Source organism: Arachis hypogaea, chromosome 13 (assembly GCF_003086295.3).
Source record: "Arachis hypogaea cultivar Tifrunner chromosome 13, arahy.Tifrunner.gnm2.J5K5, whole genome shotgun sequence".
In the NCBI taxonomy this organism is placed as follows: Eukaryota; Viridiplantae; Streptophyta; class Magnoliopsida; order Fabales; family Fabaceae; genus Arachis; species Arachis hypogaea.
The window spans coordinates 4,882,912-4,897,747 of record NC_092048.1 but is presented as its reverse complement, the minus strand read 5'-3'; the positions used below and the strand labels follow the sequence as shown (position 1 = coordinate 4,897,747).

General features: G+C 36.2%; 3 protein-coding genes and 1 pseudogene across 5 annotated transcripts; 3 read left to right on the top strand and 1 right to left on the bottom strand.

Moving 5' to 3' along the window:
* Nucleotides 1-1,230: 1,230 nt before the first annotated feature.
* LOC112736656 (ATP-dependent zinc metalloprotease FTSH 10, mitochondrial) lies at nt 1,231-4,235 on the top strand. Of its 3 annotated transcripts, none has more exons than XM_025786202.2 (5): nt 1,231-1,478; nt 1,553-1,778; nt 2,029-2,156; nt 2,956-3,272; nt 3,866-4,235. In XM_025786202.2, the coding sequence occupies exons 1-5, from the start codon at nt 1,428-1,430 to the stop codon at nt 3,900-3,902; spliced, it is 759 nt and encodes a 252-aa protein (XP_025641987.1). In that variant the 5' UTR covers nt 1,231-1,427; the 3' UTR covers nt 3,903-4,235. The 3 variants fall into 3 exon arrangements, with proteins under 3 accessions (XP_025641987.1, XP_025641988.1, XP_025641986.1); XM_025786203.2 differs by having other exon boundaries at nt 3,760-4,235; XM_025786201.3 differs by lacking the exon at nt 3,866-4,235 and having other exon boundaries at nt 2,956-3,416.
* Nucleotides 4,236-4,461: 226 nt separating this feature from the next.
* On the top strand, nt 4,462-7,056 carry LOC112736655 (ATP-dependent zinc metalloprotease FTSH 8, mitochondrial). The gene is made up of 5 exons (XM_025786200.2): nt 4,462-4,858; nt 4,960-5,182; nt 5,364-5,435; nt 5,659-5,789; nt 6,526-7,056. The coding sequence occupies exons 1-5, from the start codon at nt 4,808-4,810 to the stop codon at nt 6,901-6,903; spliced, it is 855 nt and encodes a 284-aa protein (XP_025641985.1). The 5' UTR covers nt 4,462-4,807; the 3' UTR covers nt 6,904-7,056.
* A 1,984-nt stretch (nt 7,057-9,040) lies between these two features.
* On the top strand, nt 9,041-11,931 carry LOC112736653 (ATP-dependent zinc metalloprotease FTSH 10, mitochondrial). Its single transcript, XM_025786199.2, has 5 exons — nt 9,041-9,548; nt 9,659-9,884; nt 10,050-10,121; nt 10,345-10,469; nt 11,242-11,931. The coding sequence occupies exons 1-5, from the start codon at nt 9,498-9,500 to the stop codon at nt 11,626-11,628; spliced, it is 861 nt and encodes a 286-aa protein (XP_025641984.1). The 5' UTR covers nt 9,041-9,497; the 3' UTR covers nt 11,629-11,931.
* A 1,049-nt stretch (nt 11,932-12,980) lies between these two features.
* On the bottom strand, nt 12,981-13,943 carry LOC112732476 (subtilisin-like protease SBT2.6; annotated as a pseudogene).
* Nucleotides 13,944-14,836: the final 893 nt, after the last annotated feature.

Below are 14,836 nucleotides of genomic sequence, written 5' to 3'. Positions count from 1 at the left end.
ATTGTTTCTTCTTCTTCTTACCAAATGAAAACGGCTTCTTTTTCGGTGGTGGCGGTGGCACTAACGCCGCCGGTATCCGGCATTCCCACCGCTCCGGTGTTGAACAACCATCACTTCCTCTTATCTCTTCATCCATGTACCTAATATTAATTCTTTTAATTTTTTTGTTACCCTAAATTTTAATTGAAAGATCAGAAACCTTACAAAAGGCTCTAATTTATATATACAAAGTGGAAAAGGAGTTAATAATGGAGTGATAATAATAAGAAGGAGGTAATCAAATTAAACATACATGCATGCATGAAATGAAAAGCAAGTAAGCAACAATGGAGGAAAGTTGAAAGTGCAAGGTGGCTAGCGAGCAGTGACCAATATTTATATGTATTAAGGCTTAACCAAGCTGAATTCAGCCACTGAAATTTATGTCACTTGTTGCCATGCATGCATGCATGCATATACTAATAATTCTGTGATTATGATAGCGACACCTACTCTTTACTTCCCTTCTTACGTGGTGAGATCAGCTTAATCTTTTATATATACGTGTCTTGATGCTATAGGTCTCCTTTTTCAGCTAAAAAATTTAAATATAGATATCAATTTGGTGTAATCCTTTAAAATGAGATTTTTGAGTGAAATAAGATAAAGTTTTTTTACAGAAACAACTTTTGGTTAATAGAAATAGTCATATAATACATATAAATAATAAAAATAAATTAGATCTAATTTTAACCAAAAGGCATATGATACAGAAAATAATAGGCTAATTTTTTTTAATAGTGATTAAATATATGTAATACATTATTATTGGAAGATCAGGTGTTTTTTTTATATAGTATTTTATTTAAATCGGACGGTCTGATTTGTTTGAAAAAAAATAAACTGCAAATTGGAGGATCCAATTTATTTGAAGAAAAAAATAAATTACAAATTGAAAGGTCTGATTTGTATTTTTTTGAAAAATGCTAGGAGGCCAACAATTTTAGTGTTTTGTAACCATTAATTGGCCATTAATAATATTTTTAATGATGTGAAATTACATCTAACAGTAGAAGTTTTAATAATTAAGTGCTGGCTAAAAAACACAAAAATTATTTACTCCTAAATTTTTTTTTATTTTTTAAAATAAAATCGATTTTAATATTAAAATTTTTTTTATTTTCAAAATCATAAATTGATCCGCCCAATTTATGATTGTTGATTTAAAAAATAAAACAAATCAAAAACACCAAATTATTTAAGCCATCTCTTTCTCACATCATTGTGAGATACAGTACCTCTCACAAGGCAGTTAGGTCGTTCATGTTATTTTCGCCACCGATATTAACACACTTCCTCATTTTTTCCCAAATCCTTTGTTTAGATCTATCCAATTCACTCTTCATGCTTAATTCTTCTTCTTCCTCTGTCTGTGTTTTCTTCGAACCATGATTTTTTCAAGGATTGGGCGCTCACTCTCGCGCTCTTCACGCGCCAAAGTAAGAAACCTTCTCCCTTTTTTTTTCCCTCTTTCGATCCGAGTTCCGTTTGCTCCTCAGGATTTGGATTGCAGGAATATTTGGGCGGTGATGCGAAATTGGGAACCCTTCTCGGAGCTTGGCGAACGAACGTGCATTCACAAGGAACAGAATTGGGATTAGGGGTTTTCAGGGGATATGTTGCTCATGCTAGAGCTCGTGGAAACGGAATCCTTTCCAGTTTGCCTGATTTTAAGTGTGTTCCGGCGAACCCTAAGATTCATTACCGGTTGTTTTGCAGCGAAGGACCTAAGAAGAATAGTAAGTTAGGGCTTTTGCTGTGCCATCTGTGTCTGTGTGCGTCTGTATTGCTTTTATTGTGTGAAGTTGATCATCGCAAATTGTGTGATTGGTGCACTAATATCAACTAATAATAGGTTAACAGTTGCTTAACTTTTGTGTAGCTCTTATGGACTTGTAGATGCTCTTTTAATTTTTCTTTATTCTTCCTGGGTTTGGCGTATCGTGCTATAACTTTTGTAATGTGTACATTTGCCCCTTCTAATTTCAGAAGAGCCAGAGACAAATACAGATGATCATGGAAATGTTTACTTTTGTCCCTTTAAGCTACTTTTTATCTCTACTTTGATGATGGTGCTAATCACGGTTGCATTATGTTATCGTCGTGAAGGGAAACAGGTAAGCATATTACCAGTGCCTGTTGCTTGGTTTGAATTTATTGGATCAGTGAAATTGGGTTGAGTTGAGAACTTGATATACAAATACCTGCTTTTCATTTGATGAAATCAGTGATTTCAAATGCATGAAAAGTTCACCATGTATTGCCCAGATAAGTGATACATTTTGCCTCAATTGTCTTCATCTTTCAATGTATTGGGATACATGGAAATAGCAGAGCTCATAAAAACTGGTGCTATTTTATATCATGCATTACACTAAGTTGTTTGCTGAATTCTTTTGATGCTACATCAGTATCTTTTCTGAGACCTGCATTTTTTATATCATTAGGACCCCTCCCTGATTCCTTGTCTTCTCCTTAGCCCTTATCCTCATTTGCATGCGTGTACCCTTGGAAGTTTTATTTTCAGGGACTCTTATATGAAGCTCATTTAATTGATATACCTTTACTGATTTTACTTGGTGAATTTTTCTATGGCTAAAGTTATTCATATTGGAAAAATGGTGAATCTGCTAGATGAGCTCTATGCTGCTGTCACCAACAGCTTGCTTGTATTGAAGCTCCATTAATAATTTTAAATACTATTAATTTCAAGAATTTGGTTGTTGCTAGTCTTGAATTTTGTTTGAGCTGTGAAGTGCTTGCTATAATAAGGATGACTTTGCATGATTTCTAAGCTGAGAATACACCACTGTTCCTCCTGGCTATAAGATGGTTTTTTGTGTCTGATTTTGTTAGTTTCTTTTGTTTTGTTATATGATTTCGTGCTGACATCAAGAATAATTTGATTATGTGCAGATTAACTTTCAGGAGTTTAAATATGAGCTTTTGGAGCCACGTTTAGTAGACCATATTGTTGTGTCAATAAATAAGTCAGTTGCCAAAATATACGTGAGGAATACTCCACGTAACCAAACAGACAGTGAAGTTGTCAAAGGAACCCTCCCCGCGAAGGGAACTGGTGGGCAATATAAATTTTATTTCAATATTGGAAGTGTGAAATCTTTTGAGGAGAATTTAAAAGCAGCACAAGAAGAACTAGGCCTTGAACCCGATGATTATGTTCCTGTTACATATTCTTTTGAAGTGGATTGGTGGGAACAGGAGTTGATGAGGTATGCTCTAACAGCGACTGCTTTGTTTTCGGGATCCTTCCTGTTATTCCTGTATATGATAACGTGATTGTAAGGTGGACTTGGTGTTGGTGTGGACTGACTTAGCAATCCATTAGTCCAGATAATAAAATTTAACTTCCACAAGACAGTAATGTTGAGCCGTTTAACTCTTATGACATGACATTACAAGTTGACCGTTTAACTCTTATGACATTATAAGTTGAGTAGCGGTGTTACTAGTGTTAATCATAAGGGCGAAATCCTAAGAACTCAAGTAACACAAGTAATTGGTGCCTATGCAAGGGAAGTATTTCTCTGGATATATTTCCTATGTACCCTTTTCCAAGATAAAAGGATACTTTTATTGTGGAACTATAAATTAACGTGAACGTTTTTACTGCATTGTTAAAAAGATGTTTGTGTAGGAAGTCATCATTGCATTGAGGTGTTATTCCTGAGTCAATAATGTGTTCTGTGTTCTGGGTAGGGTTAGATTGCTGTGGAAGTTGATCTTCTACCAGTGAAGGTGTTTGTGGTGGTGGCTATGAGTTGTTATGTGGAATTGATGAGGGAATTTCACTTTGCTGGAACAGGACTTTGGGCTTGGATTGTGTAGCAGATTGGGCCTGACCTTGGCTACCAACAGCATCTTGGACCCCACTTTTAGCCCAACATCTTCTTTGGTTCGGATACATGTACAAAAAATCGCAAATCCGAACCAAACAAAACCAATTACATTTTGGTCGGTTCGGTTCTAATTTGATCATAAATTCGAACCAAACTGAGTCGTGCTCACCCCTACAAGGTTGCCCTTTGTTAAATGAAAATAGACTAAATAGTACAAGAATTATCCAAAATTAATATGAGGTTTATTAATTTAGATATGCCAACCATATGTGTATTATACGCTGATATGAATTATGGGGGTGCTATACATGAATGTGGGACAGTTTTTAACTGAAACCTGGTGGAAGAAATCGAACCATTCAAATTCTGTACAACAAAAAATTGGATAACCAAATCGGATAGTCCAAGTCATAAGAGACGAAAAATTTGAATTTCAAGAGTCCGATTAGTTTTTTTTTTTTTTTTCTAAAATCAAAACAGACCTTCTGATTAGGCTTTTTATTTTTTATTTTTTATTTTTTTTTCTAAAATAAAAACGGACCCTCTGAATTCTGTTAAAACACCCTACCCCTCTCCTCCGCAATGTTGTATCAACCCCCCCCCCCTTTCTCTCTCCTCCACGTTAAAAATAAAAAGCGTTAATATGATACTTAACTGGCGTACTGCCTCAAGGAAATGCCCGAAATGCTGCATCTCTATTACAAAACTGCCTTACCGCGTCGTTCATGTTATCTTCGCCACTAATAATAACACACTCATTCTTTCCCTATTCCATTCTTCAGATCTATCCAATTCAATCTTCACGCTTGATTCTTCATTCTTATTGTGATGATTATATTTTTATACTTCAATCAACTTCAACCTGCGACATAAGTAGATAGAATCTCTGTTTGCGTCTTCTTCCAACCATGAATTTTTCAAGGATTGGGCGCTCACTCTCGCGCTCTTCACGCGCCAAAGTAAGAAACCTTCTCCCTGTTTTTTTTTCCTCTTTCGATCCGAGTTCTGTTTGCTCCTCAGAATATAGCGTAAAAGTTCCAACTTTGGATTTGGATTGCAGGATTATTTGCGCGGTGATGCGAAATTGGGAACCCTTCTCGGAGCTACGCGAACGAATGTGCATTCAGAAGGAACGGAATTGGGATTAGGGTTTTTCAGGGGATATGTTCCTCATTGTAGAGCTCGTGGAAACGGAATCCTTTCCAGTTTGCCTGATTTTAAGTGTGTTGCGGCGAACCGTAACATTCATTATCGGTTGTTTTTCAGCGAAGGACCTAAGAAGAGTAAGTTAGGGCTTTTGATATGCCATTGGTGTACTGTGTGCGTCTGTATTGGTAGTGGAGATGGAACTGATTCTGTTGTTGCTTTTATCTGCTGAACTGAGCTGATTGTTTTTGCTTTAGGGATTGTATGGATTCAGTTTTGCAATTTTCTGATTGATGTTTGTTGTTGTTTTCTTGGCAGATTCTGAGAAGTTCTATCCCAAGGAGAAGGAGGAAACTCCAAAGGGGGAGGATAAAAAGCATGAGTCTAAAGGTAAGAAAAAGAGAGAGGACATTTTGTGTGAAGTTGATCATCGTAAATTGTGTGATTGGTGCACTAATATCAACTAATATTAGGTTAACAGTTGCTTAACTTTTGTGTAGTTCTTGTGGACTTGTAGATACTCTTTTAGTTTTCCTTTATTCTTCCTGGGTTTGGCGTATCCTTTACGTACTATACCTTCTGTAATGTGTACATTTGCTCTTTCTAATTTTAGAAGAGTCAGAGACAAACACAGATGATCATGGAAATGTTTACACGATTGAGATGCCCCTTATGGAATTTATCATCTCTTGTTTGGTGATGACGCTATTTGTTAAAGTGTTTCTTCATCGTGAAAAGCAACAGGTAAGCATAGCTTTAAGTGTATTACCAGTGCCTGTTGCGTGGTTTGAATTTGTTGGATCAGTGAAATTGGGTTGAGTTGAGAACTTGAGATATACAAATACCTGCTTTTTATTTGATGAAAGCAGTGATTTCAAATGCATAAAAAGTTCACTATGTATTGCCCAGATAACTGACACATTTTGCCGCTATTGTCTTCATCTTTCAATGTATTGGGATCCATGGAAATAGCAGAGCTCATGAAAACTGGTGCTATGTTATATCATGCATCACACTACTTTGTATGCTGAATTCTTTTGATGCTACATCAGTATCTTTTCTGAGACCTGCATCCAATGTATCATTAGGAGCCCTCAATAATTCCTTGTCTTCTCCTTAGTCCTTATCTTTACTGATTTTACTAGGTGAATTTTTCTATGGCTAAAGTTTTTCATATTGTAAAAATGGTGTATCTGCTAGATGAGCTCTATGCTGCTGTCAGTGACAGCTTGCTTGTATTGATGCTCCATTAATAATTTTAAATACTGTTAATTTCAAGAATTTGGTTGTTGCAAGTCTTACATCTTGCTTGAGCTGTGAACTGCCTGCTATAATAAGGATGACTTTGCATGATTTCTAAGATGAGAATACACCACTGTTCCTCCTGGCTATAAGATGGTTTTGTGTCTGATTTTGTTGGTTTATTTTGTTTCGTCATATGATTTCGTGCTGACATCAAGAACAATTGGATTATGTGCAGATTAACTTTCAGGAGTTTAGAAAGGAGCTTTTGGAGCCAGGTTTAGTAGACCATATTGTTGTGTCAAATAAGTCAGTTGCCAAAATATACGTGAGGAATACTCCTCGTAACCAAACAGACGGTGAAGCTGTCGAAGGAACCCTCCCAGGAAATGGAACTGGTGGGCAATATAAATTTTATTTCAATATTGGAAGTGTGAAATATTTTGAGAAGAAGTTAGAAGCAGCGCAAGAAGCACTAGGCCTTGACCCCCATGATTATGTTCCTGTTATATATTCTTTTGAAGTGGATTGGGATCACGAGTTTATGAGGTATGCTCCAACAATGATTGCTTTGCTTGTGGGATCCCTCTTGTATATGGTGACCAGGAGATTGTAAGGTGAACTTGGTGTTGGTGGCGACAGTGGTCATAGGGGTGCTCGTGAAATACTTAACATAGGGAAAATGGGAGAAAATATGGGTAAATTAGTAAATTCATACTATATTAATGTTTTTTTAATATTTGCTGTTAATAAAGACTTAATAACAAAATTTAATATGGTAAAAGTATTTAATTAAAAAGAAAAAAAATATATGGACTTAATTAAAAATTCAGTGAAGCTATAGAGTCTGAAACTATAGAAAGTGATGGAATTATTAAACTATTAATTAATACATGAACTTATATTCAACTTTTTAACAACTTTTTAATTTTGATAAGCCGCAAACTGTTTTTAAAAGGTTTTTATCTTAGATTCTTTTAAAAACACCTATTTTTTAAAAGTTTCAAATATAAGTACAGTCTTTTTATTTACTAAACTTAAGTAAGATGAAATAGACTAAAGCCCCATAGTTAAGGGTGAGCGCGGATCGGATATGGCTAAAATCTTGATTTAATATGCACTAAAAATATCCGTAATTGTTTAGCTTGGATTGGATCGGATCGGATATCGAATATATCTATAAAATATAAAAATATTTTTTAAAAGCTTATTTTTATTTAAAAAATTCAATAAAATCTTTTTTTTTATTTTTTAAATATTTTTATTTTTAAAATAATATTAAACATTTTTTTAATAATAAAAATAAAATAATACAACATATGATCATTATTTATTAGTTGAAATAAAATATAAAAAGAATATTTTTTTATTTATTTATTTTTGTGATACGTATATATGTGGATACTTATATAAAATCCGCAATTCGATCTTATTAGTGTGCATATCCGCAATTTTCGAATTGAATTCGGATAAATACTTCGGATCCGATCCATGAATGTCCCTACCCATAGTGGTGGTTGACATTCACGACTTTCATCATTTTCGAGATCCAGTTACAGCCACCATATTGATTTCTAGACTTTTTCCGACGTTGAGTCAACGAATGAAATGCTAAACTAGTTCTAACTTGCCACACTAAACATATGACTAAATGATATCTTTTCGTTTTAGCTCTTAAATAAGATAGAAGTAAAGTTTTTTTTGGAGAATGAAGGGAGATATAATAATTTGTACATTATATTAAAACTCTTTTTTATTTTATCTTTTTTATCTTGCTTAAGTGCCAAAACAAAACGATGCTGTTTAGTCTTGTGTTTAACGTGACAAGTAGTCAACTTAATACTTAATTTACTGGACTAAATCCCCATTTTGGTTCATGAGATTCACGCGATTACTCAATTTGGTCCCAAAATTCCAAATTATCTATACTAGTCCTCCAGATTCAAGTTTGGGCATCAATTTGGTCCCTCAACTCTTTCCGGCGATGACTAGCAACTCTTTTCGGCGATGACTAGGCAAACGGAGTGCTGAGATGACACCCTCCCTGCCATGCTGCTGGATGATGAGTAAACGACGTCATTTACCTTTGGCACCCAAATAAGTAAAAGATGTTGTCACTTTGTATATGAAGGGAGTAGAAACGATGGAGACCTAAAATAAAGTCAGAAATGAAGAATAGTGGAGGTAGAGAAGAAAAAGAATACTTTATTTTAGGTCTCCATCGTTTTTACTACCTTCATATACAAAGTGACGACATTTTTGACTTGTTTGGGTGCCAAAGATAAACGACGTCGTTTACTCATCATCAAGCGTGATAGGGAGGGTGTCATCTCAATATTCCATTTGTCTAATCATCGTTGAAAAGAGTCGAGAGACCACATTGATGCCCAAATTTAAATATGGAGGACCAGTATAGGTAATTTTAAATTTTAAAGACTAAAATAAGTAATCACGTAAATCTTAAGGATCAAAATGAAAATTTTGGTTTAATTTATTAATTCAATACTAAAAAAATTTAAAAGTTAATATAGTGTCTAAAATAAAATTTAAAAAAGTTAATATAAATAATTTTAAATTTAAGAAATTAAAATAATAAATATAAAGGATCCTTTGATGATTTAGTGGTAAAATTCAAGCACCTCTGAAAAAATGTTTTTAAACAAAATTAAGGCTGTCAGGTAGTTCATGTTATCTTCGCCTACACCGGTAATAACACTTAAAACACCCTTTGGTCATTCTTTTCAAATCTTTTCGTTCACATCTATTCAAACTCTTCATGACTCTTCATTCTTAGTTCGAATAAAATTTTAGGATAGGATTATTATACTTTTCCTTATACTTCGGTTCTGCTACGTTACCAATAGCATATTTGCTAACTTCTGTTAACTCTTATTTATAATTGTGTTTCATGAAAGTATGTTTGTGGATGTGTCTAATAAAAATATCTTTTTTATAACTGTGTTTAATAGAAGTATTTTTATAGATATATTTTTTGGATGTGTCTCTTTATATATATATTTAAAATATATTAATTATGTCACAAAAAAAATATATTAATTATTAGACACATCCACAAACACACTTTTATAAAACACAATTATAAATAAAAGTTGGTAAAAGTTGGCAGATAATATGTTACTACCTATCTTTTCGTTGTACTTAAATTAAATTTCAACTTGCGACAGAAGTAGATAGATTCCTTTCAGACAAATGATTTTTTCAAGGATCGGGCGCTCACTTTCGCGCTCTTCTCGCGCCAAAGTAAGAAACCTTCTCCCTTTTTTTTCTTTTTTTTTTTCTTCTTTCGATCCTAGTTCCGTTTGCTCCTCAGAATATAGCGTAAAAGTTCCAACTTTGGATTTGGATTGCAGGATTATTTGCGCGGTGATGTGAAATTGGGAACCCTTCTCGGAACAACGCGAACGAATGTGCATTCAGCAGGAACGGAATTGGGATTAGGGTTTTTCAGGGGATATGTTGCTCATGATAGAGCTCGTGGAAACGGAATCCTTTCCAGTTTGCCTGATTTTAAGTGTGTCGCGGCGAACCGTAACATTCATTACCGGTTGTTTTTCAGCGAAGGACCTAAGAAGAAGAGTAAGTTAGGGCTTTTGCTGTGCCATTTGTGTACTGTGTGCGTCTGTATTGGTAGTGGAAATGGAATTGATTCTGTTGTTGCTTTTATCTGCTGAACTGAGCTGATTGCTTATGGATTCAGTTTTGCAATTTTCTGATTGATGATTCTTGTTGTTTTCTTGGCAGATTATGAGAAGTTCTATCCCAATGAGAAGAAGGAAATTCCAAAGGGGGAGGATAAAAAGCATGAGTCTAAAGGTAAGAAAAAAAAAGAGGACATTTTGTGTGAGGTTGATCATCGTAAATTGTGTGATTGGTGCACTAATATCAACTAATAATAGGTTAACAGTTGCTTAACTTTTGTGTAGTTCTTATAGACTTGTAGATGCTCTTTTAATTTTCCTTTATTCTTCTTGGGTTTGGCGTATCCTTTACGTGCTATAACTTTTGTAATGTGTACATTTGCTCCTTCTAATTTCAGAAGAGTCAGAGACATACACAGATGAGCATGGAAATGTTTACAAGTTTCCCTTTAAGCAAATTTTCATCTCTTCTTTGGTGATGACGCTAGTTGTTAAATTGTTTGATCGTTGTGAAGCGCAGCAGGTAAGCATAGCTTTGAGCATATTACCAGTTCCTGTTGCTTGGTTTGAATTTGTTGGATCAGTGAAATTGGGTTGAGTTGAGAACTTGAGATATACAAATACCTTCTTTTCATTTGATGAAAGCAGTGATTTCAAATGCAGAAAAAGTTCACTATGTATTGCCCAGATAACTGACACATTTTGCCGCTATTGTCTTCATCTTTCAATGTATTATACATGGAAATAGCAGAGCTCATGAAAACTGGTGCTATGTTATATCATGCATCACACTACTTTGTATGCTGAATTCTTTTGATGCTACATCAGTATCTTTTCTGAGACCTGCATCCAATGTATCATTAGGAGTCCTCCATAATTCCTTGTCTTCTCCTTAGTCCTTATCCTCATTTGCATGCGTGTACCAATGGAGGTTTTATTTTCAGGGACCCTTATATGAAGCTCATTTAATTGATTTACCTTTACTGATTTTACTAGGTGAATTTTTCTATGGCTAAAGTTATTCATATTGGAAAAATGGTGTATCTGCTAGATGAGCTCTATGCTGCTGTCACTGACAGCTTGCTTGTATTGAAGCTCCATTAATAATTTTAAATACTGTTAATTTCAAGAATTTGGTTGTTGCAAGTCTTACATCTTGCTTGAGCTGTGAACTGGTTGCTATAATAAGGATGACTTTGCATGATTTCTAATTTTGTGACTGATTTTGTTAGTTTCTTTTGTTTCGTCATATGATTTCGTGCTGCTGACATCAAGAACAATTGGATTATGTGCAGATTAACTTTCAGGAGTTTAAAAAGGAGCTTTTGGAGCCAGGTTTAGTAGACCATATTGTTGTGTCAATAAATAAGTCAATTGCCAAAATATACGTGAGGAATACTCCTCTTAACCAAACAGACGGTGAAGCTGTCGAAGGAACCCTCCCCGCAAATGGAACTGGTGGGCAATATAAATTTTATTTCAATATTGGAAGTGTGAAATCTTTTGAGAAGAATTTAGAAGCAGCGCAAGAAGCACTAGGCCTTGACCCCCATGATTATGTTCCTGTTACATATTCTTTTGAAGTGGATTGGGATCAGGAGTTTATGAGGTATGCTCCAACAATGATTGCTTTGCTTTCGGGATCCCTCTTGTTCTTGTATATGGTGATAAGGAGATTTTAAGGTGGACTTGGTGAGTTGGTGTTGGTGGCGACAGTGGTCATAAGGGTGCTCGTGAAATACTTAACATAGGGAAAGCCTATATTACTAAAGTTGACAAGAAAGCAAAAACTAAGGTTAATTGCTTTATTCTTCATCTTATAGAAGATGGCCATTTTTCTGAATCATTTTTTAACAGCATGTTTCCAGTTGCTCTCATTGCCTTGCCATTTTTGTTATTTATTCAAGGGAGATGTAGTTGTGCATAACACAGCGCAGATACAAATTTCTTTTTTTCTATTCATATATTTACAGTTCTTCCTTAAAGATGTTTCTGGTTGTGATGAGGCAAGGCAAGAAATTATGGAGTCCGTCCACTTCCTTGAGAACCCAAAGAAATATGAACAACTAGGGGTGTAAATTCCCAAGGGTGCTCCCCTGGTTGGTCCTCCTGGCACAGGAAAAACCCTTTTAGCAAAAGCAATAACAGGGGAGTCTGGTGTCCATTTCTTTCAATGTCTGGTTCATATTTTATGGAAATTTTTGTTGGTGTTGGACCATCTAGGGTAAGAAACTTGTTTCTGGAAGCAAGGCAGTGTGCACCCACTTTATATTTATTGACGAGATTGATGCAATTGATGAACGCAAATGATGAACACAGATCGGCAAAAGTACATTAAATCAGTCATTGGTGGAGATGGATGGTTTTGGAACCACTGCTGGGGTTGTTGTACTTGCAGGAACAAATAGATCTGATATCTTGGACAAAGTTCTAAACCCAAACATCTATTGAATACTATATATGAAATAAGAAAGGAAAGCAGTAAATAAATAAATAACAATTATGCCCAAGTCTTCGGTCAAAATTACTTGTTTTTTTTTTTTTTTTTTTTTTTTTTTTTTGGGCAAGGTCGAGGCCAACATGCAGGCCCAAACCAAAACAAACCAGATTCCCAAGGCAGATCCATAGACCTATACCCGACCCAGCGTTGGAAGAGGTCTCCTTCCCCACTTTGCAGCTGAAGTTTCAAACTCATTACCAAACTCAATGGCCACAGCCAAGGCATGTTACACAGAGCAGAGATCCGCCATTGCAGCAAGCTTCCATTGACAACTTCTTCCAGAATGAGGGAAAGAGACAATCGGAAGAATCCTCAACAGACTAGATCTGAGCAATACTCCAGTCACCTAACCCTCAGTCATCTACCCGATCCAAGCGTCAGCTGAAACATGGCCCCAAGGAGCATAAGCCAATATTCTTGTTTGATGAAACTGAATGCATGCATCTAGTTGTTCATGACTACTCTCCCCTCTTAGCCGGTTCCCTGTCTGTGGTTTTCGCATCCAGCCTCCTGGCACATCCCTTAGCAGCCGCATCAACATCTCCTCAAAACACCCTCCGGACTAGCAGAAGGCATGGTAAGCAAGAGGGAGAGAAACAAGGGTGTGTGAGTGTAGATTCTTATCTGATGAACATGAATGCCTGGTGTTGTGCACAAAAAGCCTAGATAAACCTCATATCCTGCATCAAAGATCAGCCCAGGGTCCAATGCAAGTCTTGGATCAACATGTCCACTTCCATAAACAAATGGAGTAGCTTGACAAGCTTTGTAGTTCCTGCTTCAGAAGGTTGTTGAGCTAGAAGAGGATTCCCTGCTCTATCTAATGTCAATGTTGTCGTCATCAAGGCTGATTTAATGGCAGCAGGGCTCTAATGTGGATGCTTCTGCTTTATGAGAGCAGCAATGCCAGCTATATGCGGCGCAGGCAAACTAGTTCCAGATATCATGGCAAATCCCTCACCAACATAATTTGGCCTATCGATACCATTTGGACTCCAAGCAGCCCAAATCAACGAACCAGGAGCTAATATATCTGGTTTGAGGAGATCTGCCTCTTGGAAGCTGAAGCCCTTTACATTTGACCCTCAAACCATCTCCAATTTTACCTTTTCCTGTGAAACTCTGGACTCGTCCGGTCCAATCTCTTGGTGTAGAAATATTATGATGATCAACAAGTTCCTTCGAGTTTCTGACATCTACGATAACAATCCCAGGAAGACCAACAGGAACTGGGTCAAATCATGTTTCTAGGGAAAACGTTTTCAACACAAAGAACAAATCCAACTGCGCCAGGGCCTTTGCTGTTTCTGAGACTTTCTTTATTGATGCTGAACCAGAAATGAAGTTGAAAGAGTATCCACAGAGAAGAACTTTGCCCTCTATCAGTCTCTTGTTCAGAAGTTCTGGTCTCTGGCAATCTATGGGGATGGACTTCATCACTGAAGAACCTAGCAGCACATCATTTGCAGCACCCAAGGTACCAAAATGCATATCCATAATGCCTCCAAACTTTCAATCTGCAATCTAATTAATTCCCTGCCTGATTTAATTTATACACAGCCAAAAAAGAACAAAAAGGTCATCATACTCATGATCTGTTTGCCAGTTGCAGAGACATATAGTGCTCTTCTGCCAAAATGTTGATGATGATTTGTGGCCTGCACCTGAGCCAATTCTGTTGAAGAGAACCGTCAGCAGTAAGCCTGGCTACTTCATGTGCTAAGCCATTTCCTTCTCTAGGCACCCAGGTAAACCCACAATTTGTGATACTTCGCACTAATTCCAAAATGTCATCCAAAATAACTTGAATTTCTGCAATTGATGCTTTTGATTTTAAAGCTTGTATGAGTATCAAACTGTCAGATTCAAAAATAATTCTATCCAGTTGAAAGTTTTTAGCCATTATTAATGCTTCCCTAACCGCAAATGCTTCCGCAGCTAGAGGTGAGGAAGCTGCAATTCTATGATTTGAAGCTGTGAGAAGGCTTCCAGCATGGTCTCTGAATACTGCCGCTGTTGCTCCTGCAGAGTACACTTCGCGAAAAGCTGCATCCACATTACACTTAATCCATCCTGGCGGAGGCGGTCTCCAGGTGACCCTTCTATCTGTCCTTCTATCATGATTAGAACTTATAGCTGGTTCTTCTACAACATCTGCAAAATCAATTTCCATTTGTTTAGCATTTTGAATTACTAGTAAAGGACTAGGTTTAGACCTGTGATGCACTGCCTGATTTCGTGCTTTCCAAACCTCCCATACCAAAAAACCAACTCTGCTGCTACACAGCTCATAATCAGTTCCTGTGCCAATCTTCATACTTTTAAAAAAATCCATTATCCATTTCCCAAAAGATGATACAGTATAGGCCGTAGGACAGCACTGGATTTGA

Excerpts from the sequence above, each read along its gene's own strand:
- LOC112736655 (XM_025786200.2), top strand. The coding sequence starts at position 4,808 with ATGAATTTTTCAAGGATTGGGCGCTCACTCTCGCGCTCTTCACGCGCC. Across the intron at positions 5,183-5,363 it reads CAGCGAAGGACCTAAGAAGA|ATTCTGAGAAGTTCTATCCC; the intron begins GTAAGTTAGGGC and ends TTTTCTTGGCAG. Across the intron at positions 5,436-5,658 it reads TAAAAAGCATGAGTCTAAAG|AAGAGTCAGAGACAAACACA; the intron begins GTAAGAAAAAGA and ends TTCTAATTTTAG.
- LOC112736653 (XM_025786199.2), top strand. The coding sequence starts at position 9,498 with ATGATTTTTTCAAGGATCGGGCGCTCACTTTCGCGCTCTTCTCGCGCC. Across the intron at positions 10,122-10,344 it reads TAAAAAGCATGAGTCTAAAG|AAGAGTCAGAGACATACACA; the intron begins GTAAGAAAAAAA and ends TTCTAATTTCAG. Across the intron at positions 10,470-11,241 it reads ATCGTTGTGAAGCGCAGCAG|ATTAACTTTCAGGAGTTTAA; the intron begins GTAAGCATAGCT and ends GATTATGTGCAG.
- LOC112736656 (XM_025786201.3), top strand. The coding sequence starts at position 1,428 with ATGATTTTTTCAAGGATTGGGCGCTCACTCTCGCGCTCTTCACGCGCC. Across the intron at positions 1,479-1,552 it reads CGCGCTCTTCACGCGCCAAA|GAATATTTGGGCGGTGATGC; the intron begins GTAAGAAACCTT and ends TTTGGATTGCAG. Across the intron at positions 1,779-2,028 it reads CGAAGGACCTAAGAAGAATA|AAGAGCCAGAGACAAATACA; the intron begins GTAAGTTAGGGC and ends TTCTAATTTCAG.